The 26,932-nt window shown below is 38.1% G+C and overlaps 1 protein-coding gene across 4 annotated transcripts in view; it reads left to right on the forward strand.

Moving 5' to 3' along the window:
- GIGYF2 (GRB10 interacting GYF protein 2) overlaps positions 1-26,932 on the forward strand; it is a 127,698-nt gene that overhangs the window by 665 nt on the left and 100,101 nt on the right. For 2 of the 4 annotated variants that reach the window (XM_010841226.1, XM_010841230.1), the window contains exons 2-4: positions 2,678-2,747; positions 4,142-4,207; positions 25,031-25,114. In XM_010841226.1, coding sequence (XP_010839528.1) covers positions 25,074-25,114 — 41 coding nt within the window. In that variant the 5' untranslated portion in view covers positions 2,678-2,747; positions 4,142-4,207; positions 25,031-25,073. Of the gene's footprint in view, positions 1-6; positions 1,172-2,677; positions 2,748-4,141; positions 4,208-25,030; positions 25,115-26,932 lie in introns of those variants that run through there. The other 2 variants (XM_010841228.1, XM_010841227.1) reach the window with 2 other exon arrangements.

The raw sequence follows: 26,932 nt of genomic DNA on the forward strand, positions 1-26,932 counted from the left end.
CCCGCCTCACCGAGCATCTGCACTGGGGAGACTCCTTCCGCGGCGAGAGGACTGGGTCTGGACCAGGCCCGAAGCCAAGGTGGAGCCATGATCGGAACCTGGGACGGAGGTCGGGAAGAGTAGAACCCATGGCAGCTTTGGGACCCGAGCCTTCACATCAGGTTGAAATGGGCATTAGCCTTGAGTGACAGCAGTTCCCCACGAAAACACTCAGAATTATTTCAGTTTTCTGCTGAAACATAAACCAAGCGACCAGGGAAGAGGGTATAGAGAAGCAGGTTGTCTGACCGTGTTCGGGAAGCAGTAACGTTGCTTTGCATTTATCTAGCACTGTGGGTTTTTGTTTTTTTTTAAATTATTTTTTTCCCTGAAAGAACACCTAAGCACATCTATTTTCTCTGTAAGTAAGCACATCTGTTTTCTGTGTAAGAAAGGTAAGTATTTCAGTTTAACTTAGGAGAGATTGAGGAAGGCCGGGAACCAGTGACCAGCTTCTTATCCAGTATTGTGTACCTTGGATTATACTTACTCGGTGTTTTATACCTTGGATTACAGGCAGTTTTGGTTCCCCGTGTGTATGCATGGAAGATATTTTTCCCTTATATAGTATTTCCTTTTTAGAATCTAATGGTTTTCTAGATTAAAAAAAAATTGTCACCGTTTTTGAACACTAACTTTTATCCTAGTGTTTGCAGCTCTGGCCTGTCAGAGTTTGTTGATTTCGAACACAAATATGTTGCCTCATTCCTTGATGTTTTTATGCGTTTAGCTAGTTAGTGTAGTGCTCAAAGTGGAACATGTACATTTCTGTCCCAACAAATGTTGACTTCAGTAGAAGACACTAGAAAAAAGTTTAAAAAGTGGAATGTATCTGGAAAAATGTCACACAGTCCTTAATGTCACACAGACATTTAACAACGGGAAATACACAGGTAATGGTCGTGATTCACTAGCGAAGAAAAGGCTTTGAACCTTTTCCGTACTTGGCCTTTTATGTACATTTTAGGATTTTGAAACTGAGGAAGGAGAAGGTACTATGTGCTTCCATTCATTTTTTCTGTCATTTGTGCATTAATTTATTTGAAAAATATTGAGATCGTACAACACTATTAGGTGCTGGGAGCAAAACAGACCAAAAATTCCTGTTTCTGTGGACCTCATTCCTAGACAGGTAAATACATACTTTTAGGTAAGATATACTGTAGTGATAAGTAATGTGGGAAAAAATCAGACAGGGTAATGGATAATAGGGAGTTGGGGGAGGGGTTCATTTTAGGTGGAGTGCCCAGGGAAAGCCTTGGTGGGTAAAAACCAATATTTGAGGAAAGACTTAACACAGGTAATGGAGCTAATCTCTATCTCTGTGGAGGAGGAATGCCCCAGGCTAGGAATCAGGGCAAAGACCCTGTGGTAGAAACTGAAGTGAGCTGGTCAGGTGTGGCTGGGAAGGTCCGGAGGTAGTCTAGCCAGAGAGGCACAATCACAAGGAACCTAGTAGAAGAAGTGTGCCAGCTCATCGGTCCTGATGAGTAGAGTTGTTCAGTTGTCCTGGAGTCTTTTTCCACACCTCTGTGACTCTTGGAAGTCAGAATCTGGAAATTTGGGCCAGTGTGCCCACCCCTTTCCCCCCAGCAGGACATCCTTCCCTGCCCCAACTTGGAAAAATTGAGGGGGCTCATATATTTCAGGAAATTGTCATGAAATAGCTTTCTCAAAAGTTTTAAAATGAGATTGATGATGACCTGCCTAAAAGGATTTTTCAAAAGAAATTGCTTTCTAAAAAGAGGGTCTTTGAAATATTTCAGACTATTTGAAAATGTAGAGAAATGAATTTCCTTTGAAATTTAGACACAGATCATTAAGAAATATATCCTGGAAGAAGTGCTTTAATTCACATTTTTAATGGTAAAGAATTCCTCTTCTGTGTTGTCCAGCCTGGTTTTAAATTCCTCAGGGACTGGTCCACTAATTTGTTTGTGTATCTTTTATAGCATCTTACATGTGTAAAACTTTTTGTGCTGAGTTATTTGTTCATCAACTTTGATCTTTCAGACTAGTTCTTCAGTAATTTTATGCTAGTAGACTTTTTTTTTGGAAATTTTTTTTTTCCTGATTTTCTTTCAATTTATCTCCATATTCTTACTACTGAGCTCTCACAAATGTCTTCTTTCATTTTAATTCACTTGAGGAATTTAATATTTTGATTTTGAAATGCTTTTGTTGGTGAGTTGCATATATGTAAAATAATTTGTCTTGGCTTGCATGAAAATCAAGAGTCGTTAGGAATTACAGCTTCAGGGATAGTGATGCTCAGGAGGAGGTAGTGTTTTTACAAATTGCCTCTCTCTCTTTTGTTCCTTTGGTGAGTTTTTGAAATGACAGTTCCAGATTATGTCTTTGATGTCATATGGGTTCATTTGCTCTCATGACTCTGCATTTTAATATTCCACATGTCTTTTTTTTTTGACCTTCACATTGGAAGATGACACTATTGGTAGTGATTGCTATCTGGGGGAACCATTTTGGATGATGAGATTATTACTGTCTTATTTATCTTTGCTCTTCTGAAGGATCGTTGATTTGTGCCATTTTTGAAGACTGACTTCATTTGTAGTTCTTCGTTAGCCTCTAATGACTAAATTTTTGGTACTTTTCTGTTTTATCCTATCTCTTATAGATTATAGTGGGACCAGTCTCATTAGGTTGACTCTCCAGCCTATGTTGGTGTTAATCCTGGTATATTAGAGGCAAGTTCAATGTCTGTTTTTCTTCAGCAGTTTGAATTGCCTTATTACTTGACCATTGTTGTTACAACTCTGAACCCAAGTGTGTTTTTTTTTTTCCTCCCCTTAACCCCCACTAGATTTTATGGTGATCAGGTCTTAGGATTTCCATTCACTTTTAATGCCCTGAAGAATTGCATGTCTTTAAAAATATAAGTAGACATACAACACATACAAGTTAGTTAGACTCCTATTATTTCTTGACCAAGATTGCATTTTTTCCATTTGTTTATGCTCTCACATGACTGAGAAATATACTAGATTAATTACACAGGAATACAAAAATGTTACCTTTCTTGAATTGCCCATAATTTTATTTGAGGTTGAGAGAGAAGAGGGGAGATTTGAAAAACAAAAGAATATTATCCTGTAGCCAAAATTAATTTTATAAAAAGACTTTCAAAGTATGATATGCTTCCTCACCTCAAGCAATTAAGTAAGGAACACAATTTTATATTTTCTGGTTAACTACAGAGTTTCCTTGAAGTTGAACTTTGTTTATACTTATACTAAAATAGGAGATACACTAGAGCTTGTTCTCTTGAATTAGGCCCAGAGAAGGGTTTGTTACCTAGTTCTCCCCTCTTTTGCTTCTGCTTGCTCTTATAAAATGTAGAGTGCAGTAGACAAAGTTAAATGACCTTTTGGACATTGTAACATGGCTGCCTTTTTTCAGAATTAAAGATGAAAATGGCTTTCTCAAGTTGCTTTCTTGCTTGACAGTAAAATTGTCAACTTTAATTTTTAATTATTATTTTTTGACTCTTCAGTAGCAGCCTTCAAATCATCATTTGAATTTAGCTAAGAAATCTCTTGAAGCTATTGTTTCAGTTTGTCACTTGAAATATCATTGTCTTGTGGATGTTTAAGATATTGTCTCATCAGAGCGTTAAAAGAAGGTTTTGATTTTGCAGCTGAAGGCACTCCTGGAGCTTTGCTCCTTGAACATTTTGGCAGTGGTCATACATCTTGGGCTCATTGATTATTTGATAGGATGCATATTGTATTGCCATCTTGCTAGCTATCAGTTTTCTATCAGATATTTGGTAGTTTTGAATGAAAATGCCAAGGAATAATTTCCTGAAACCCTATAGTGGTGCTCATTTATTAGCTTCATCAGAATCACTTAGAACTTTGGTTTAAAAAATATATTTTTCAGTCGTATTCCAGAGCTACTGAGAGAGACTATTTAGAGTTTAGGACAGGGACTCTGGATGAAAAGCATGTCAGGTAATTATAATATTTTAACCAGGTTTGGAATCCATTTCTTACAAAGCATATTCCTAGTAAAAGTTGTGTTTTTAAAGTTTCCTAAGAGATTGCTGGGTCATTTACTGTGATATTTTTATTATTTACAGTGTTAAAAGGACCTGAACAAAGTCTGCTCAAACTTCCTGCTGTGAACCAGCAGAACTTTTGAACAGGTGAGTTTTGAAGGGAAGCACAAAACTGAGGGCTTTACGTGGAGAATTTTTGCTTTTAAGGCTCTGGTTATTTTTGTTCTTATTATTTCTCCTGAACTTACAGGTAGTAAATATAAGCAATTTCTCTGGTACCGTTCATATCCCTTATGAACCATAAATAAGAATAATCATACCTTTTCTGCATTGATGCTGGTATGAATTTATCTTAAAGTATCATCATGATTTTTCGATGACATAAGACAGGAAGAGGAGTCCTCTGAGGGGAGAGGTAAGAGGGTGTATTAAGGAACCCAAGAGCACTTAACTTCATGAAGGACATGAACTAGGAACTGGGACACATTCAGGAGACAAAGTAGTCCAGAGAGCACTTTTCTCCTTGCCGGCTAGTAGGTACATCTCATGTCTCTTTGTATCTTGCATTAGTTGTCTTTCTACACTCTGGCCTTTTCTGCTTTAGCAAACACAAAAGAAAATTGCCACCTCATTCCTGGAGCCACATATATAAACTCAGGCTCTAGTGTCACTAGCCAAATGGTTACTAGCTCAGTGTCCCCTTTTCAGATTGCTGAGAGGGAAACTTTGATAGATTGAGCTTGGTCCAAATTTCCATCATTGGTCTAGTTAGTATGGCCATGGGGTTGAGGTCTTGAAAGGTCCCACTGCTAAGAGTGGCAGCATGTCTCAGAAAAGGTGGAATGTTGCCTTTTCTATGCAGAATCACACAGAAGCTTCTAGATGTTTTCCCTTTTCCTCAAAAATTTTCCTGTATTTATCTTGGTGGTTTTAATTTACATGTCCTGAAGAGTTAAAATACATGTGTATATTTTGGTTAATGAGGCCTAGTAGGTCTAACCAACCATTCTTGGAACAGTTGGTTCCAAGTGCAATGTTTTAACAAAATTTCTTGATTTTGTGGGTTCAGAGGATCATGTGTGATAAAGGTTTTATAAATAACTATAAACAGATACGAGGCTTAGTTTGGAAAAATAAAGTGGTTATTTAGTTTACATTGATTGCTTTTATAAATTTTAATTTATGTGTACTTTTTACAGTATTAAGTAACACTTGGATATGAGGAAGTCCGTAGAGGATTTGAAGGGTAGGACTTCTGTATATGAATCTAAATTCACATTTGAGTGGTAGCAGGGATTTTCACTTTTGGGAAAGGATCAGGGAGACAGCATAAATTTGTATTATGTGTTTTTGTATACTAGAGTTGCTAAGTATTGAAGAAAAACTTTTTTTTAGTGGAGCGTTTAGAAGTACTATTTATTTTGTAGCTTGTATGTATGTACTTGGTGATAGCTAATTGCTTAAGTCATTTTTTTATTACTCAGATTTTGTTGTGTTAGTAAATTAATATATCAAGATTTTGATGAAAAGGATAGGGATTACTTTTATTAAAAGTGACATGTTAGAGAATGATGTGTGGAGTGACAGACCACAAATGTGACTTCCTATGATATGTGTTTTTTTGTTTAGGCAAGGTTTCTTTAGCAGATTGCAGCTAAATTAAAAAAAAATTTTTTTTAGGGTGCTACTTTATTTATTTTTGGCTGTGCTGGGTCTTCGTTGCTTTGTGTGGACTTTCTCTAGTTGCAGAGAGCAGGGGCTGCTGTTCGTTGTGGTGTTCCGGCTTTTCATTGTGTTGTTTTCTCTCGTTGGGGGAGTGTGGGCTCTAGGTGCTCCAGTTTCAGTAGTTGTGGCTCCTGGGCCCCAGATCAGGGGCTCAGAAATTCTGGCACACAGGCTTCGTTGCTCTGTAGCATGTGGAATCTTCCAGACTGGAGGTCAGCCCCTGTCCCCTGCATTGGCAGGTGGAATTCTTACCCACTATGCCACCAGGGAAGTCTGCTAACTTAATTTTTAAGGTAGAAGAGTCCTTTCTCGTATTGTTCATTTTCTTTATAATATAGATATTGAGGTAAAGCATGTTCAGGGCTTTGTGAGGCTTAAAAAGTGTAAAACTTTCGCAGGCTCTGGGGAGCCCTCTCTGGAAAAGATTGGCTTGTGGTGAGATTATCAGATAACATGGTCATGTTTATGGCATTGTAATTTTTCTTGACTAGTTTATTAGTTGCTAATTTTATTCTCCTTTCACCAAAAGGGGGGAAAAAGAAACATTTATATATTATTCAGAAGTACAAGGTGGGGAAAATGACAGTAACAGTAATAGCTTTTTGTGTGGTGATACTGTGCCTAGAGTGTTCTTTGAGAACAAGGCTCTTTTTATTCTAGTTGTTCTGAACCTCGAGGAAGTCTTGGGAGCTCTAGCCTCTTCAGTATTGGTCCTTTGGTTGCAGAGACTGACAGAATTGTCAGAGGTATTGTTTTGGTAACTAATAATTGGTAAATCTTGGTTCAATCCTTAAAGAGATGGTTACATCCAGGGGATTTCATGGTTAGCCCCTTAGGAATTGAGATGGTTTTTGCCCAGACCATGGCTAATTGAGTGACTGGATGAAGCCATCTTGCGAGATCGGTAGGTCAGAGAGCCTTAATTCATGTTCTAGAATCTGACACTTTTTAATCTATTAGTTCTGCTATTGTTAATGAAATTTCTGATAGTGTACTATGAGAATATGTATTCTTCCCCAGCCACAGGGCTTGGGGCTTCCCCAGTAGCTCAGTGGTAAAACATCCACCTGCCAGTGTAGGAGATGCAGGAGAAATGGATTCAACCCCTGAGTTGGGAAGATCACCTGGAGAAGAAAATGGCAACCCACTCCAATATTCTTTCCTGGGAAATCCCATGGACAGAGGAGCTTGGCAGGCTACAGGATATGAGGTCTCAAAAAGTCCGACACCACTGCGCATGTACGCATTCAAGCAGAGGGCAGAGGGGCTCACTGTATTGCTTGAGTGACGAGAAGGAAGGATAGTGGAGGATAGTGATAGTGGGACAGAGTGGGAGATTGGGGAAAGGAGAAAAAGTTACTTCCACAACTCTGAAAATTGCAAGGAAATGGGAGGAAGAAAGTAACTATAAGCAGTATTGAACACTGTGTCAGTATGCAGAGAAAAAGCTTGTGGCCATTAAACAGAAATGTGGGTTTAATTTTCTGTCGCTTACTACTTGTAGCTATAGATAAAGAAGCTAACTTCTTGGAACCTTGTTTTCCTTACTGGAAAATATATCCCGTAGTGATTTGGGAATTAAAAGTCTAAAATGCGCAATACAGTGCCTGGCATGTGGTGTTGATAAATAGGCTTTCAGTGATTGGTAGTGGGTATAATTGTTATTACTATGCAGATATATAAATTTTGATTGTACAAGTGTCATCTTTTAATTTGAATAGAGACCTCAGTGAGTTCTGTTTTTAAGTCTTTTGTCTTTTTTGTTTTGTTTTCAATCCAACAAATTATTTGAATACCTGCTTTGTTCCAGGTGCTGGGCTAGCCATAGTGATGAGCAAAACACTCAAGGTCCTGTCTTGTGGGTCTTAAAGCCTAGTGGTAGAGGCAATAAAGAAATCATATAAGTAAACCTCAGAATGTGAAAAGTTTCTCTGTCTTTCGAAAAATACATTTTTAACCTGAGATACTTTTGAAGTGTCCATTTGGATCTTGGTATTCTTGTCATCAGGGATGTTTTATTTCTCTTGATAGGCTTTCAAGTGTATGTTCGTCTGTTTTAAGTTAATTTATATATTTGTTGTGTTATATTTTCCTCTTTCTCTGAGATAGATGCTCTCAACTGTTTGATTTTAGATCTCCTTTACCTTTGTAAGAATTAGAGGAACCCAGAGAGCTTTTGGCTTTTCAGTTATATCTATCTTTATCACATTAAGAAATTTAAAATGATTTATTGATTTAAAAATAGCAATAACTCCTTTACATGTTATCATTGTATATTTTTAATGAGAAATATTAGTTTTCTAAAACATTTCTAAAAAATTTGCTGAGAAGAGTGACACTTTTCCCTTTTTAAAAATTGCTTTTTATGTCTTACTTTGTAGAAGGCAGCTGGATTCTCATAGCTGCTTCTGCATTCAGTCCATTGCTGTTTATTACATTAGTTGAAGTATATGAAGGAAATTCATCCTCATGAAGCCATGTATGTAGTTGGAAAAGGGAGGAATATTTTAAGAGCTTTTTCAGGTAATTGCAGATTTTCATTGATATTACACTAAAATTGGATAGCTAGTAGTTTTTAAAGGTTAGTTGCATTGTGAAATTTGAATTACTATATATCAGTGCACTTTTATATTCCATTACATTAAAATCTATTGGTCTATTTCATTCATTAAATGAATATATTACACAGTATCAAACGCTCCACACTCATTAATATCAACACGCATCAGAAAATCCTTTACTTATTGGAAAGTATAAATACTAGAAAAATCTGTCAAACTCATGGTAGTGAATAGAAGTTTTCTAAAATCTTAACTTTTGCTTAAAGGCTTAAGTTTTGTAATTGGCAGCAAATAGTTGTTCTCTTTAAAGTGACAATCTCGCCTTGTTCATTTTTGAAAACAGTGTCTGGTATATACCTAGGTCTGGATGGTTTTATTTGTGTGTCAGCCCTTTCAGCTCAATATGTTTCATGAACGGAAGTAGGTAGTTGAGCTTGTAACTCAAAGGCACCTAAGTGCCTTTCTTGGAGACGGTGGCGTGCAGCAGAAGTGCTTCATGTATACTTCTCATTTCATCACATTAGGAATATTAAAAAGATGTGTACACAGGAACCAAGATTAATTGGCAGCATTTGCTGCCTTATTAAGGGCATTCTTAGTTAAGCAAACCCGGCTTTTTTCTTTCTCGGGAGTATATGACGCGTGGCAGTGAAGAACATGGTGAGTATTAGCACAGTTTGGTGCTGTTACTTTGAATGGTGCTAAAGCTGTCAACAGTTCTACCCATGACTGGTGCAGTGCCAACATAATGAAAAGTGCAGAGAATATCTTAAAATTAACAGATTTGACATCTTGGATATCTTGAAAGAGTTTCAGAGAATTGCGCTCTGGGGAGTGAAACATTTTTCAGTGTTTATGTTACATTGACTTTTTAAAAAGCGTTTTCAAAAAGTAATTGTTTGAATTAGAAGCTGTAATAAACATATTGAGGATGTTTAGATTTTAGTGAGGGTCTTAATTCTGGGTAGATGTAGATCTGTTCATAAGTTGTAGGCAGTTATAAAATACTCTTCTGTATTTGTCCCATTAAAAATAGTCTTCTACACTAGCACCGTCTAACTGAATTTTCTGCTGTGATAGAAATGTTCTGTAAATCTCCACTGTCAAGTACTGTAACCACTAGCCACATGCGACTGTTGAGCACTTGACACGTGGTTAGTGTGACTGAGGGAACCTGCATTTTTTTAAATGCAGAAAACCTTTTTTATTGCAACAACTCAGTAGGCTTTACTTTTTTAATTAAAAAAACTTTTTTTTGGCTGTGCATCATGCGTGATCTTAGTTCCCTGACCAGGGATTGAACTTATGCCCCCTGCAGTAGAAGTTCGGAGTCTTGACCACTGAACTGCCAGGGAATTCCCTTGGAGGCCTTATTTTTAAGAATAATTGTAAAGAGGGAGGGGATAATGTATACATATAGTTGATTTATGTTGTACAGCAGAAACTAAAACACAACATTATAAAGCAGTTATACTCCAGTTAAAAAAGAACAGTTTTAGATTCACAGAGAAATTGAGAATACTGTACAAGAGAGCTCCCATAGTATACCACGCCCAGTTTTTGTATTGTTAACGTCTTACATTACTGTCGTGCATTTGTTACAACTAAGGAGCCGGTATTGCTTATTCACTAGGTTTATTTCGATTTCCTTAGTTTCCCTAGTCTGTCTGTCTGTCTCGGGACCCTGTCCAGGATACCACATTACGTTTAGTCACATATCCAGTCCATAGGCGCCCCTTGGCTGTGTTAGTTTCTCATACTTCCCTGTTGTTAACAGTCTTGACAGTTTTGAAGAGTACTGGTTAAGTGTTTCGTAGAATGCTTCTTCCAAGTAGATACTGTAATTTGTCTAATGATTTTCTCCTGGTTATGGGTCATGGGTTTTTGGGAGGAAGACCACAGAAGTAAAGTGCCATTTCATCACATCATATCAAGAGCATATACTGTCAACATGATTTATTACTGTTAATACTGACTTTGATACTTGGTTGACTTGTACTTTGTTAGGTTTGACTACTGTAAAATTATTCTCCCTCTTGGAGGAACTAGATTTTAAATTTTAATTGATTTAGCTACATGTGGTTAATGGGAACTGTATAAGAAGGCACAGTTCTCAACAGTGTTTCTCAGTTTTGAATATTATCCAAAACTTTATTTAACATCTTTTTTAATAGATGTAAAGAAAGGCAGTTTAACATAAAGGAAATATAAAATGTTAGTCTTGTAATGCGTTGCTTTCTGAGGAGGCAGTCTACTTTTAGTAAGCTTAGTGTTTTTCAAAATTAACTTCTTGAGGTTTAATTTATAGTCAATAAAATGCCTTCATTTTAAGTATACTCATGCTGAGTATACATCTTGATAAGTTTTGGGAAGTGTATTTATTTCTGTAACCATAACGACAATCAAGATATGTGACATTTTCATCACCCCCAGAACTTTACTCCTGCTTTTTTGCAGTCCTTTCCCTTTTCCCACCACTGATTTATTTTCTGTGACTATAGATAATTTTGCCTCTTCTGCCAGTTTTATGTAAATGGAATTATCGCACATGTGTTCTTTTTGGTTCTGACTTCTTTTGCTTACTGTAATGTTTGTGATACGTCCATGTTGTTGCGTGTGTCAGTAATTAGGTTTTTTTTTCTTTTAACTGATGAGACTATTCCAAGGTATGTTTATTACAGTATTTGTTTATCCATTTATCTTGCTTTGAAGCTGTTAGGAATAAAGCTGACCTTAGTTTCATGGCAGTAGGTAGTGATTCAGATCTTGCTGGATTGCAGTGTTCATTTTTGTGCTGTAAATTGAAATTTAAGTTCTTTTTAGGATGAGGAGAGACGCCAACAGCATCTATACTATTTTTGAAGACATGTCATAAAAAGTATAATTAACATAGAAATAGTATTTTTGTGAAATTTCATACAATAATGTGTGATACAGAGAGATGTAGACAGTTTTGACTTATGATGATTTCCTGGGGAGTTGGGGAAGGAGTCCTTTGTTCTTTAGGATAAATGTTTAGTAGTGAAGCCTAATTTTGCTTCATGAATTTTTGTCATTAGTAGATGTGTAAACAGATCGTATTTTAAGAATTATTTTAAAAATTTGCATGTTTAAAAATGAAGAGAGTTGGTATTGTCATACAGGTGGGTGCAGAAGGAAAATGTGCTTTTTGCTCTAATAGGTGAATTTTTCCTTTTATTTTTGCACCTTAACATTATTTTTTTAAAGGAGTTAATGTTGAAAAGAAATAAACTTTCTTTGACATTAATGTTGGGATTGTAAAAGTGTTTCAAACAGGCAAGGCAGACACTTTTTGTGGGAGTTAAAATGTACTTTGCTGTAAAAGTAATTGAAGAATATTGCTGCAAATCATGAAAACAGAAAAACTATTATTAATCCCACCTCATGAGCATGTCTTTATTTATTCTCTTTTTTAAGACAGTTGGCCCTGTGTATCCATGGGCTCCATGTTCTTGGATGTGGAGGGTAGAGTGTAAAGGATTTGTGTGTCCCTGAGCTTTGGTATCAGATGGGGTCTTGGGACCAGTCCCCCTCGGTACTGAGGGGTGACTGTGTGCATAGTTAGACTCTGTGTGCAGAGTTATTGTACCTGTATTATGTTGAGGGAGTGTGCTGCTTTTTATGAGATTTTCAGTCTTTTATAATTATAAGTGATGTGGTAAGTGTGGTTCCTCTCTCATGTTTGAACCTCTTCATATTTTTACTTAGCTTTTTTCTAAAGTTTGAAAAAATGAATTATTTTAGCCTAGTGCCTGAGTCTTGCTTCATTTGAATGTGGACTTGTTTATAGTCTTAAAAGTTGATATATTTATAGATTATGTTATCAAGATAGTGGTATAAGATCTTTTTAATTACAGAAATTTAAGTAGGGAGTGAATTTAGTATTATCAGAAAATTTGCCTTTAAAATAGTTTTGCTTCATGTCCATTAAAATATTTTACTTGTACTATTTCCCCCCTTAGCTAAACCGTTTATGGTTTATTGTAACCCTTTTAAAATTGAGATATAAAATATAATAAATATGTGCACAAATCTGAAGTGCATAGTTGGAAAATTTTTTACAAAATGTATGAGTTCTGTAGTCACTAGCTAAATCAAGATAGTGAGCATTTCCAGCACCCCAAAAGATCTCCTCTTGTCCTTCCCAGGAAGTAGTCCCTGCTTCCATGGTGAACAGAGTTCAGACATCTGTCAGAACTGATTATTTTACCTGTTGAACATCATAAAAGGAATGTGACAGTGTATATTCTTTGGCGGCTGGCTCCTTTTGCTGGACACAGTGAATGATAATTCATGCAATATGTTGCAGGTATCAATTAATTTCTTCTTCTTGGTCAGTATTTTGTTGTGTAAATATATACAATTAAAAAAAAACTTTTTTTGAAATAATTTCAAACAGAAGTACAGAAAAGTTGCAAAAAACTACTTAAACTTTCCATATGCCCTTCACCCAATTTGGTCACCATTTTTAACATTTCCTGATGATAAAACTGTAAAATTCTTGTAGAGATGGGAATACCAAACTACCTTACCTGCCTTCTGAGAAACCTGTATGCAGGTCAAGAAGCAAGAGTTAGAACCAGGCATGTAACAAAACTGGGAAAGGAGTACGTCAAGGCTGTATATTGGCACTCTGCTTATTTAACTTATATGCAAAGTACATCATGAGAAATGCTGGGCTGGATGAATCACAAGCTGGATCAGATGTGCAGATGATACCACTCTAATGGTAGAAAGCGAACAGGAACTAAAGAAAGAGCCTACTGATGAAGGTGAAAGAGGAGAGTGAAAAAGCTGGCTTAAAACTCAACATTCAAAAAAACGAAGATCATGACATCTGGTCTCATCACTTCATGGCAAATAGCGGGGGAAACAATAGAAACAGTGACAGACTTTATTTTCTTGGTCTCCAGAATCACTGCAGACCTTTACTACAGCCATGAAATTAAAAAATGCTTGCTCCTTGGAAGAAAAGCTGTGACAAACCTAGATAGCGTATTAAAAAGCAAACATTACTTTGCCAACAAAATTCCGTCTAGTCAAGCTGTAGTTATTCCATATGTACGGATGTGAGAGTTGGATTGTAAAGAAGTCTGAGCACCAAAAAATTGATGCTTTTGAACTGTGGTGCTGGAGAAGACTCTTGAGAGTCCCTTGGACAGCAAGGAGATCAAACCAGTCAATCCTGAAGGAAATCAACTCTGAATAATTCATTGAAAGGACTGATGCTGAAGTTGAAGCTCCAATACTTTGGCCACCTGATGCGAAGAGCTGATTCATTGACAAAGACCTTGATGCTGGGAAAGATTCAAAGCAGGAGGAGAAGAGGATGACAAGGTAAGAGATGGTTGGATGGCATCACCAACTTGATGGACATGAGTTTGAGCAAGCTCCAAGAGATGGTGAAGGACAGAAAGCTTGGCATGCTGCACTCCGTGGGGTCACAAGGAGTCATACATGACTAAGGGACTGAACAGCATATTTGCTTTACCTCTAATTTTCTTTTTTCTTTCTCCATATATGCAGATATCAGTTCAGTTCAGTCGTTCAGTCATGTCTGACTCTTTGCGACCCCATGAATTGCAGCACGCCAGGCCTCCCTGTCCATCACCAACTCCGGGAGTTCACTCAAACTCACATCCATCAAGTCGGTGATGCCATCCAGCCATCTCATCCTCTGTCGTCCCCTTCTCCTCCTGCCCCCAATCCCTTCCAGCATCAGTCTTTTCCAATGAGTCAACTCTTTGAATGAGGTGGCCAAAGTATTGGAGTTTCAGCTTTAGCATCATTCCTTCCAAAGAACACCCAGGACTGATCTCCTTTAGAATGGACTGGTTGGATCTCCTTGCAGTCCAGGGGACTCTATATGCAGTCCATATATATGCAGATATACACGTGTGTGTATATATATGTGTATATATATATATGTGTGTGTGTATATATATACACATGTGTACATATACACACACACACACACACACACACATATATATATACACGCTGCTGATGCTGCTAAGTCGCTTCAGTCGTGTCCGACTCTGTGCGACCCCATAGACGGCAGCCCACCAGGCTCCGCCATCCCTGGGATTCTCCAGGCAAGAACACTGGAGTGGGTTGCCATTTCCCTTTCCAATGCATGAAAGTGAAAAGTGAAAGTGAAGTCGCTCAGTTGTGTCTGACTCTTCGCGACCCCATGGACTGCAGCCTACCAGGCTCCTCCATCCATGGGATTTTTCAGGCAGGAGTACTGGAGTGGGGTGCCATCGCCGTCTCCAATATATATATGTATATATAATTTTAATTTTTTGTAGTTTTTTTCTCTTCCGTTTGAGAGTCTGTTACAGACCTCATGCTTCTTTTCCTCCAGACATTTCAGTGTTATTTTCTAAGAATGAGAACATTCCTCTACATAATCACAGTAAAAAATTCAAAATCTTAGAAAAGTAACATTAGTATAATACTGTTGTCTAATCCATATCTCCTATTCAAATTGTTCTAATTATCTCTTTAATGTATCTTATAGCTTTTTTTTTTTTTTTTGCTGGTTCAGGATTGAATTATACACTTAGTTTTTATGTCTATTTAATCTCCCTTAATCTGGGATGGTTCTTCAGCCTTTGTCTTTCATGACATTGGTATTTTTGGTGACTATGGTAGATTGATTTTGTGTTGTCAATTTGGACTTACCTGATTTTTTAAAAAATTAATTTTAGTTTATGCATTTTTGTCAGGAATATAACGTTAGTGATACTGTGTCCTTGTTAGTGTATCTCATCAGAAGGCACGTGGTGCCAGTTTATCTCATTAGTGATGTTACCTAAGTCAGTAACAGCCAGGTGACAGGGATGCATAGGGCAAGGTGTGTGGGAAAGGGTGGATCAGAGTGCTTTGCACCATCCTTTCCACATCTTCACCAACCTTGAAGCTCCCATATATTTGCTTATTCGTTTACTTGTTGATGGACATTTGTGTTGGTAAACATGATAGCCATGTGTCAGGTATGAATAAAGCTACTCTGCATATCTGATACTCATCTCTGGGTAGAAATTTCCCTTGAGTGTATGCCTAGCAGTGGATTGTGGGGTCGCCAGATAGATGTATTATTTAGATGTGATCGATAACTGCTAAACTATCTTTTGAAGTAGTTGAACTAATTTGCAGAAGTGGAGTTATTAATCTTGTGTTAGTCCAGGTCTGGCTAAGATATGAATAGCTGGTTGCTGGAATGGGCACACAACTAATTATTTGGTACACCTAAAGCGTGCTAGGGGAGTAGTTCTTTTTTCTGCTTTGGGGAAAGTGAAGGTGGGGGAGATGGAGGCGGATTCAGGTTCTTAGTGTTTATTCTGTGTTAGTCTTTTGACAGACTCTGCACAGTACTGGCTGGACTTCATCCCAGGTTTGCCATAGGTTTTTTCTGGTCAGTTTTTACATTAATACGGGAGATACGCAGTATCAGATAATTTTTTAAAGACAGATTCAGGGGGAGCGTGTGTTTTGATATGTTAGTAGCATCAGACCAGATCAGATCAGATCAGTCGCTCAGTCGTGTCCGACTCTTTGCGACCCCATGAATTGCAGCACGCCAGGCCTCCCTGTCCATCACCAACTCCCGGAGTTCACTCAGACTCACGTCCATCGAGTCAGTGATGCCATCCAGCCATCTCATCCTCTGTCGTCCCCTTCTCATCCTGCCCCCGATCCCTCCCAGCATCAGAGTCTTTTCCAATGAGTCAACTCTTCGCATGAGGTGGCCAAAGTACTGGAGTTTCAGCTTTAGCATCATTCCTTCCAAAGAAATCCCAGGGCTAATCTCCTTCAAAATGGACTGGTTGGATCTCCTTGCAGTCCAAGGGACTCTCAAGAGTCTTCTCCAACACCACAGTTCAAAAGCATCAATTCTTCGGCACTCAGCCTTCTTCACAGTCCAACTCTCATATCCATACATGACCACGGGAAAAACCATAGCCTTGACTAGACGAACCTTTGTTGGCAGTGGTAGCTGATCAATATATCAAGACTTCTCCTGGGAAGCAGTATTGGGGAACACTTTCAGAGAAGAACATGAGCCATTGTGCCAGGTTTTGATTCTGCTTTGGCTTCTGATTTGTCTTTGTCCAGACAGAACTTAGTATGTAGAACTGTAGCTTCCTCATGTTGATAGTGATTGTGAGTGCCCAGAAGTCATCTGGCTCCTCAGCACTGTACCAGGTTGTGAGAAAATGGTAAAGTTAAGAGCTAAGAGGCCAGGGTCTCTCTTTTCTTTGTTGCAGACCCAACAATATAAAAGAGCTATGTTGATTTCTTCTCTTTTCACCATTGAGCATATATTTGCACGCACACAGAGTGATAGATGAGGTCCCAAAGAGGAGTTGAGGAAGTTCAGGAAAGCTAGAAAAATATATAGAAAAAAAGAAAAATAATTAGATACTAGCAATCAGTGCTAGCGAGGGCTGATTTAGTGTCTTCAAGAAGTTGACAGAAAGGCTAGATTAAATGCATTGTCAGGCATAGGATGCAGTATATCAAAGACTGTCAACTTTCTGGTATTAAGTGCAGAAGAAATATATTACTTGAATTCACTTATAAGGAATTTTGAATAATAGGCAAGGTCTGAAATAGTGGTTACGTAGAAATATCCTCTCGGCTGTTTTTAAGTCAGCTCTGTTTAAAATTCAAGGGTAGCCCTTTCTCTGAGGTCCTTATCCCTAGAATTGGAGTAGCGAAAGGAGAGGAGGGGCCGGAGGGAGGGAGGGAGGCCTTATTAATTCTCCGTGTGTTAAACTGCTCACAGGATGTTTTTCAGTGTTATTAGGGTTACTGAGGCCCATCTTGCCCTGATAATTTGACATTTTACCTTCCCTTTATCCCTCTGAGGTTCTCTCACTGCTGTTTTCCTGCCCAGTGGTAGGTGCATCAGCAGGCAGCATCAGGCTCTTCATCCTCTTCCATTCACAGGCCAGTTCTGTTTCTTTAGTCAGAAGACCATTAAGCCCAAAGTGCTTCTGTTGTCTGTAGTTATTAATACCTTACACAGACATTTTCTGGTTTAGGTGGTAGATTAGAATCACTTTAGTGATTGTTCCTCCTCCTTTGTGCAAAAGCTCTTTTCCTCTGACGTTCATGCTGTCTGACAGTACAACTGTCTCTTCCCCTTATTATCATCAGATCTGGACCCTGAGGCATCATCCTTTGTTTTCTTCTTTCTTCTCTCTGCCATTATCCTGAGGTTACTTCAGAGTCCATGGGATGATCCATCCAGTCTTCCCAGGCTCCTGATTCCATGACTTACCTCCTGCCTCTTCTAGTGCTTTCTTTTCTGTTTCTGCTATACCTGCTTTTTGACATTACCAGCATCTCAGATTTGTAAACTCTTGTTTTTACTTTCTTCCTCATTGTGCCTCGGTCACACTTTGGCCAGTACCCTCCCTTGGCCTTACTCTTCCATTTATTGTGGAGACAAAATCCTAACCCAGATTCAGTCATGTCGTCAGCTCTCTCTCAGGCTAAGTTGGAGAAAGAAGCCCACGACAATGCAGGTAGGTGTCATCTCCATCTTGACGGGGCCTTCAGAACTTCTGTAGGTAACTGCAGTGTGGTGTCCTGGATTAGATGCTGAAACAGAAAAAGGACATTGTTGGAAAAACTGGTTATAGTTACTAGTGTTGTACCAATGTTGGTGTCTCAGTCGTGACAGGTATACTTTGGTAATGTAAGTTGTTTATGTTAGGGGAAGCTGATGGAATTATCTGTAGTGTCTTTGTAATATTTGTATAAACTCATGTGTACTAACTGTGTACTAAGTCGCTTCAGTTGTGTCCGACTCTGTGTGACCCCGTGAACTGTATAGCTTGCCAAACTCTTCTGTCTATGGAATTCTCCAGGCAGTAATACTGGAGTGGGCTGTTGTGTCCTTCTCCAGGGATAAATTAGTAATTATCCCTAAATTTTATTTTATAAACAATACTGTTGTAGATCCCAGCAGCTACCGTCTCTGCATTCTTCTCAGTCCTTACCCTGTCACCTGCTGTCATTTGCCTGCTTACCTGAGAAAATTGAGGCCGTCGAATGTGAATTTCCCACAACTTGCTATTCCCCCACAAAAAGCTTGCAGATGTCTTCAGTCATTTGAACACACTTTGCTCTTGTCACAAGTGGATAGGCATAGCGTTTTTTTCCCCCATTTGTTCTTTGAAGCCCTGTCCAGCCTGTCTTCTCACAGCTGCACTTCCATCATATTTTTGCTTAATCGTTTCTTCACTTTTTGATTGTACTAGTACTTTTCCTTTAGGATATTTTCCTCTAAAGTGAAAGTGGAAATTTTCTTTCTACTCTGCTTCGTTTCTCTTCGCTTTTTCGCAGCTAAGATTCTAGAAAAAGTCAACTGCATTTGTAGTCTTCCCTTTCTCACCTCCCAACCTCTGAAATCTCACTCTGTCCTCACCATGCTTCTTTAATTGCACTCTTCAAGTCAGCAGTGACTTCATTATGGAAGCCAGTGAAGACTTTCCAGTCTCTTTTTTGACTTCAATATTTGAAACTTCTGAATTCTTCCATTAATATATATATATTTTGGGCCAGTGTTATCTTTATTTTAAACACAAATTAGTAACTTACTAGGAGAAGAATTGCTCATAATTTCACCATTCAGAAGTAAATATTACACCTGGGGGCATATGTAAGTACCCACTAAGAATAAATTTTAAGATGTGTTGATTGTAATTATATCCTCTGTATCCTGTAACCTGTCTTGAGCACTTAATATATTGTTGACATTTTTTTCATATCAGTGAGTATAGTTATTATTGTCACTTCTCTCTCTGCTCTCCTGGTATGTAGATCCATGCTATCTGTTGGATTACTGATACCTCTCCTTTCTCTTAACTCTTGCTGGTTTATTTCCTCCTGGCATCCTGAATGATCTTTCTAAAGTGTGAATTTCATCGTGGACACTTTCTGGCCCAAATGTTTTCATAGCCTTCCATTGCTCTTAAGACATAAAATACGAAAACTTCTGTGATACAGCCATGCTTTTTCAAACTGCACTTTAATTTTTAGCCTTATTGAGCTAATGGATGGATAATTAGATAATCTCCCCAAAGAACCTTGTTGTTTTTCCTTTCTGCTTTAGATAAAGTGAATGTGGAAGAAGCTAGAGTCCGTGAACTTGCCTTCAGGTGAAAGGTCAGGGCTAAGGATGCCTCACTGATGGTCTTTTCTCCTTCCTGTATCCTCGTGCATGGTGTGTGGGGAGACTTTGTCCTTTCCCTTCTAGACCTCTTCTGTGGGATAGTTTTAAGCAATATTTGGATACAAGTCTGTAGATTTGCTTCCCAATCTCTGTCTCATTATGACTCCACACTGGAGTTCAAGATGTAGATGTATATTATTTAGGATGGCTCCTCACATTCGTTTTGTCTAAAATGGCGTGTCCTTCCTCCCAAACTTCTTTTCCATTTCTTCTTTCCTTTCAAGGTTTTCTATACAGTTTCGAAAAGCACCCCACCCCCAGTATTACATGCTTTTTGCATCCTTTGTTCAGATTTTCCTTCTTCTCCTTTGGGGAATATTTTATGGCGTGTTTGTTTGAATGTATCCTTGGTTTTGTATAAGCCACTGTAAAGGAAGGAGGATGTGAGGGTGGGCCTTCTAGGGTAAGGGGGTGGCATGAGCCTGAACCACAGAAGAAGGAGAATGCAATAGAGAGTTGAAAGTTATCATTTGGCTTTGAGTTTGGAGGTGAAACAGTGAAAGGTTAAGTTGAGAAGGTATAGATTGTCAGATTGATGGAAACCTGAAAATACGAGGAGTTTTGACCATACACACAGGGTTTAGAAAGATTGATCTTGTTGGATGCAATCAGAGGCCGAGTCAGGGGAGCAGATTAGACATTTTATTGTAGTAATCCAGACATGGGTTAACAAAAGTTCGGCTATAATGAAAGAATGCAGGTGGAATCTTGAAGGGAAATTGACCAAATTTCAGGCCAAATGATTACATATGAGGGACAGAGAAGAGGAGGGAGTTTCAGATGATTCTAGGCTTTTGAGCCTGACTGACTAGTAAACTGAAAACAGTGGTGTGTTAGTCACCCAGTTGTATCCAGCTCTTTGCGACCCCATGGACTGTAGTCTGCCAGGCTCCTCTGTCCATGGTATTCTCCAGGTAAGAATATTGCTGTGGGTTGTCATGCCCTCGTCCAGGGGGTCTTCCTCACCCAGGGATCAAACCTGTGTCTTGGTCTCCTGCATTGGCAGGAGGGTTCTTTACCACCTGTGCCACCTGGAAAGCCCCAAAACAGTGATACCTTGATCAGTTGTTGATTAGATATCCAAGAGGAGCAGGCTGCTGGAAATGCCACAGAGGTCATGGGAGAAAAAAATCTGTAATTCACAGCAGGGGTGGAATTTGTGGGAGAATCTTCATTGCTCTTGCTGTAATAACACCCTCACTTCTTGTATCTGCTATATCAAGGTGAAAATGAAAATGTTAGTTGTGTCCAACTCTTTGTGACTCCATGGACTGTAGCCCACCAGGCTCCTCTGTCCTTGGAATGCTTCGGGCGAGAATACTCAAGTGGATAGCCATTTCCTTCTCCAGGGATCTTCCTGACCCAGGGGTCGAACCCGGGCCTCCCCCATTGCAGGCAGATTCTTTACTGTCTGAGCCCCTATTTTAAATTCCCCATAATTTAGTTGGCAGAGTTCTACCTGAAACACTAGTGGAGAGGACCATTGTAAATAAGATTCCAAACAATATCTAAACAGAATTTATAGTTAAAGGATCCGTGGGTACACTGAGGGAAGTTAGGAGATAAACTTGGGGAACAGTGACTAAATTGGAAAGGAGTAAAGATGGGGGAATGTATCTGTAAAGGGCTGGTCGTGGAGGACAAGGAAGGAAATAGTTTCAAGAATAAGACTATCTAAAGAGGCAGAAGAGCATGGTGGGGGCACAGCCTCCAGAGTCTGGTTCAGGACCCAGTTTGCTATAAAAATCAGCTGTTTTCTAAAGATCACAAGTCTCCTGGGGGTTTGAGTTGACAACATGTAGCTTAGTGGGATTTAAATGGTGGCAAAGCTTATACTCGTTTTGATACTTCACTGCATGCTTAGAAATGGCAGTTGAGAAATAAGTCCCACTTTCCATTCCAAATAATTTATAATTCAGAGACATTGTGTCAGACAATCCAGTACATAGAAATAAATCTATTAGAACTGGGCTCATTTAATTTGATTTGGAAGGAGCAGTCTGGGGTGGGGAATTCAGAATTAGAAGCTATAGTACCTTAAATTAGATTTCTTCAACAGTCATAACTTTTAGATTTCCTGCTTTAATTCATAAAGGAGAATGAGCAGAACACTATTCTAAGTAATGTAGGTCTCTTTAGTTGATAATTGAATTGTTTGGATTACTGTCTTAGGTTCATAAGAGTTCTCCAGAAAACTACCATAGGGCATAATCTTATGGAAACCTGCATTATAAAGGTAGTGAGGCTCCCAGCTCAAGGCATTAAAGAAACTTCTGAGCTTTCAGTGTTTCTGCTATATGGTATTTTGACTCTTCCTGAAAGTTTGTAGGTGGAATGAATGACTGAGGATAGGAAAAGGATGTCCTTGGTTGATGTTCTTCAGGTGTTTCGTGAATCCAGGGCTTCTGTAACTCAAGACCATTGCCTGTACAGCACAGCCTCTATGTGGTAATGACAGTCCTGGAGTTTGTATTTCCAGGACCTGTGTAGCCTTGTGGTAGTAATTTAAAGGGTAAAAGCGTATTAAATCTCTTAAGAATGATTTTAGTATTTTCACAAATATCCTGCTGTACTGCTTTCTCAATTTGGAACCAGTCTGTTGTTCCATGTCCAGTTCTGACTGTTGCTTCATGTCCAGTTCTAACTTGCTTCATGCCCTTCATACGGGTTTCTCAGGAGGCAGGTAAAGTGGTCTGGTATTTCTGTCTAAGAATTTTCCACAGTTTGTTGTGATCCACACAGTCAAAGGCTTTTGTGTAGTCAGTGAAGCAGAAGTAGATGTTTTTCTGGAATTGCCTTGCTTTCTGTGTGATCCACTGGTTGTTGGCAATTTGTTCTCTGGTTGCTCTGCCTTTTGTAAGGAGGACACTTGTCTTAATTCACAGTGGTACCTTACCGGATGTCTGGTCATTATCACTCCCTTGACAAGTGATTTCAGTAGGGATATACCATAATTTAATTGAGTCTAGTATTCATCACTTGTGAGATTCTTCATTTATGTATTACTAAGAAGGAAATCATACTGCAGAGTAAACTGATGGCATACTTCTTTAATTAGAATTTTTATTTTACAGTTTTAAAAAAATTCTTTTCAACTTACTTAGCAAATAAGTTTAACAGATTTTCATCAGGCAGTATATACTTTGTACATATGTTAAAAGGAAAATAGAAGTAAAATCAATTGTGAGGTATACTTCAGCTTCTAATTAGATATTCTTCAGCTTCTGCACATTATATGACTTTTATAAATTATGCAGAACTTAGAATTGTAGAAGTCTCCTTCCTCCTCACTCTCCCCACCTTTGTAGTGTCAGGTAACATTAAGGGTATTGGTGATGAAACATTTCTTAAGAGAGTGCTCCGTTATTCTTTCGTCATTTTGAAATGCAGCGATTTGGTGCTTGTGTAGTTCTTAAAAGCATTCTAAGCTGTTTAATTTTTTCCCCTTAAATATTAATACTTCAGGGCTGCTGCGTGTGGCCTTGTGAATTGTGCAGTGTCAAGTCTAACTAACGAACCACAAGCTTATCTTTTTTATGTGTTTTTTTTCCCTTTCTCAAGTTCTGTAAAACAGTTGCAGTCATTCCTCCAGTGATGGAGAGTTACTTCACTACTATCCCATGGCTTTATTTGCTTTCTTTTTTGATACACAACATGTTTCAATTTAGAATTACAGCATAATCTTCTTGAAGGCATTGTAAACAGCCCTTAAAATCAGCTATTAGGAACAACACAATTGAGAATATGACAATAATGAGCAGCTCTGACCAGGTTTTATCCTTGTGCACACAATGACAACTGTGATACAACTTCCATTGTGGGCCAGTAGCAGTTGTAGCATGGCGCTCGTTAAGGTGCATTCCAGTTTCAGAGAGTTTAAAGTAAAAGCCGTATGCCTTATGTTGTTTTGGAATCATCAGTTGCTTGTGAGGTGGTGAGAGCACTAAGTTGATCTCATTTGAGTCTGATGTGCACGCTTATCTGACCAGGGAGAGGTTATCAGGGTCAAGTAAGAATACGGAACTCTCCCTGGAACCCACATGGTTGGCATTTGTTGTTGTTCATTTGCTAAGTCTTGTCCGACTCTTTGTGATCTCACGGACTGCAGTATGCCAGGCTTCCCTCTCCTTTGCTGTCTCCTGGAGTTTGCTTAGAGTCATGTCCATTGAGTCCATGATGCCATCCAACCATCAGAAATACCTTCCAGGAAGAGGGCAGATAAATAGTTGAATATGGACGTTAGCACGTTTTTACTTTGCCCTTTCTGTGTTTTAGATCAGTATGTAGTTTATTGGTTTTAGATCTTTTAAAGAACAATCAGGGTGATGTGATAAATCTTGCAGATATTTATCATATGTTTACAATATTTATAGTATTTTCTGTTTTCTAAACTCATATTCTTTTTTTCAGCTTTATTGAGATGTGATTGACATAACATTGTCTTGGTTTAAGGTGTTCATGTGTTGATTTGATTAATTTTCAGTGTATATTGCAAAATGATTATCACCATAGCATACATCTCCTTCCTATCACATAATTACCTTTTCTTATATTTTGTGTGTGTGAGAATATTTAGGGTCTATTCTTAGCAACTTCCATATGTATACTACAGTATTATTAGCTGTAATCACCATGCTGTACCTTGGATCCCCAGAACTTGTTAATCTTAAAGCTGTAGTTTTTACCTTTGACCATTTTCTTACCATGTCTCCCACCCTTCAGTCCCTGGTAACCACCACTTTACTGTGAGTTTGGCTTGTTAAAGATTCCACATATAAGTAATATACAGTATTTGTCCTTCCTGTCCGACATTTCACCTTAAGTTCTGATATCTTAAAATTGCTCTTGAAAGATGACTCGTGAAATTGATTAGTGGATTATTTTCACTTAATGGTCCAAGATAATTTTTTAAAGAATCACCAGAGTGTAAAGTGCTAAGGAAACAGTGGGGAGAGTTGTGGCAAAAGCTGTGAGATAGATAAGGAGAGGTCTTTAAGAATCTTTGATGTACTTCATGGTGATGGGTGAGCCATTCCAAGCGAGTAATACAAATTATTAATAAAATGTAAATCTGTTACCCCTCATTCCTTCCCCACTGCCTAAAGCTGAAAAAGGAGAAATCCTTCGTTTGGTCTCCAGGGCCCTGCGTGGTCTGCTACCACCTGTCTGACCAGCGTCTCTTATACCCTGCCTCCTTTTCCTGTGTAAACATAAAAAGATGGTGGATTAGAATTAAGGGTTGGTTTATTCATTTTACTTTGCCTGCTGTATTATAAATAGGCATTAAAAAAACCTCATTCTGGTGACTGGTTGAGAGGAGCATAAGCAAAACACGCTCCCTAGTTGTACTTTCTGGCCTGGAATTCTGATTCAGTCTTGACCAACTGTATGGAGATGTTTTCTCTTGAACAGGTTTCTCTGCATATAAAAATCTGTTGTAAACATACGGAAAAGAATGGCAGCGGAAACGCAGACACTGAACTTTGGGCCTGAATGGTGAGTTTTCAAAACCTCATCCTGTTCAGAGTTGCATGACTAGTTCAGTAGTAAGGTATTTGTGCAGGTGTTGGGGGCTTATAAAATGTGCATGTTTTAGAGACTTTATGTGCCTAGTTGAAAACAATATAGCCAGTCAGGAATAATTTATATTTGGTTAGTGACTGCATTTGTCCTTTATTAAAAAAGTCTTCCTCTTCTGGTTGTGTAATGATAATGAATTTAAAACTCTTCATAGTCCTAGCAAATTATTTACTTTGTGTTTGAATCCTTATGTAGGTGCGAGTATAATTTTATGTAATTGTAACATTTTAATATTTATATGTTTTCTGCTACAGTGTTTTGTGAGTGCTATTCATATTTATTTGGAAAAAATAGTTTTTATTGAATTATTGTTTGAGTTTTATTTTATTGATGGGCTACATAGGTGATCCAGAATTATACTGGCTATAGCCCATCTAGAATCAGGTTAGCATTTGCCGTAATATCAATTAATCAACCTTTGAGTCTCTTACAGATGTGTTTGGACCCTGAATATGGAATTCTCATGGGATTTTGAGATCCATCACATTGTAGTGTGACTCTTTCCCCCTCTTCTTCCTTTCCCCCCAAAGTTGGTGATTGAAGATCCTCGTCAGTGGCGTGAATAATGATAGTTGCTTTTCCCATTCAGACCTTGAATCAGAGGCAGTATATAAAGTAGATGATCGGAATAGTATCGTAAATGTCCTTGAGTGTTTCGGTGGTGGTGCTTTGATAAATGTTCCAGACTTCCTGTAGTACTCCCTATTTGAAGATTATTAACTTACATTATTATATACATTTCTTTTTATATGTAATTCCTTAATTTTCTTGGTCCTTGTAGCTAGCATTTGGAGACTGAGGAGAAATCATTCGAAGTTTTAAGAACCAATGCAAGTTATATGCTTTGAGAGTTTATTTTGAAAATGTTCACCTAAATCACCTGTTCTAGTTCTTATTTTATATTTTAAAAATAACTTTATTACCAAATCAAATCAATATATACTTCTAGAAAAATTAGAAATTACAAGTAATCCACAAGAAGATATAATTACCTTAATTTCACTGTCCATAGTAACCGCTGTAATAGGTTGGTATATCATTCTAGGTAGCTTTATGTATGCTCATTTGTGTAAATGTACATTTATTTTCATAAAAATGGGATCATACTGTACGTTCAGTTTTGTAACCTGTCTAAAAAAAACATCAAAAGTATCTTTTTTATCAATAAATATTTTCTGTTACCTTAAATAGTTGCACTGTATGGATGTACCATCATTTATTTAATTAGTCTTCCAGATGTAACAAATATAGGCTGTTCTCAGTTTTTCATCATTATAAAAATTTTTTTGGTGAATATTCTTGTAGCTAAAACCTTACTCACGTCTTAGCAGGTGGCTTTAAATCATACAGCTCAATGTGTAAGCCATTTTGTGTGCAGGGTTTTGCCTTCATTTGTAACTGCTGCTTTTTTGCACTTACACACTCACATGTCTTTTCTCTGTGAAAACATGGTTAAAATCATCAGCTAATTTAAGGAAGTTTTTTTTTTTTGTCTTTCCTCTAAGTCTTTCTCTGTTAAGAGTTAAGAGAGAGAGACAGTACCAGTAAAAGAACCACTCCTGCTGACGCTCTCTGTAGAGTCATTACACATTTAACATGATGCTAAATGGGTTGACAAACTATGGCCATGGGACTGTAAAGTTTTGTTGAAACACAGCCACACTCATTTGTTTCCATATTATCTGGCTGCTTTTCCACTGTCCATGGCATTCTCCAGGCAAGAAAACTGGATCC

This window comes from Bison bison, unplaced genomic scaffold (assembly GCF_000754665.1).
Source record: "Bison bison bison isolate TAMUID 2011002044 unplaced genomic scaffold, Bison_UMD1.0 scf7180017864158, whole genome shotgun sequence".
In the NCBI taxonomy this organism is placed as follows: domain Eukaryota; kingdom Metazoa; phylum Chordata; class Mammalia; order Artiodactyla; family Bovidae; genus Bison; species Bison bison.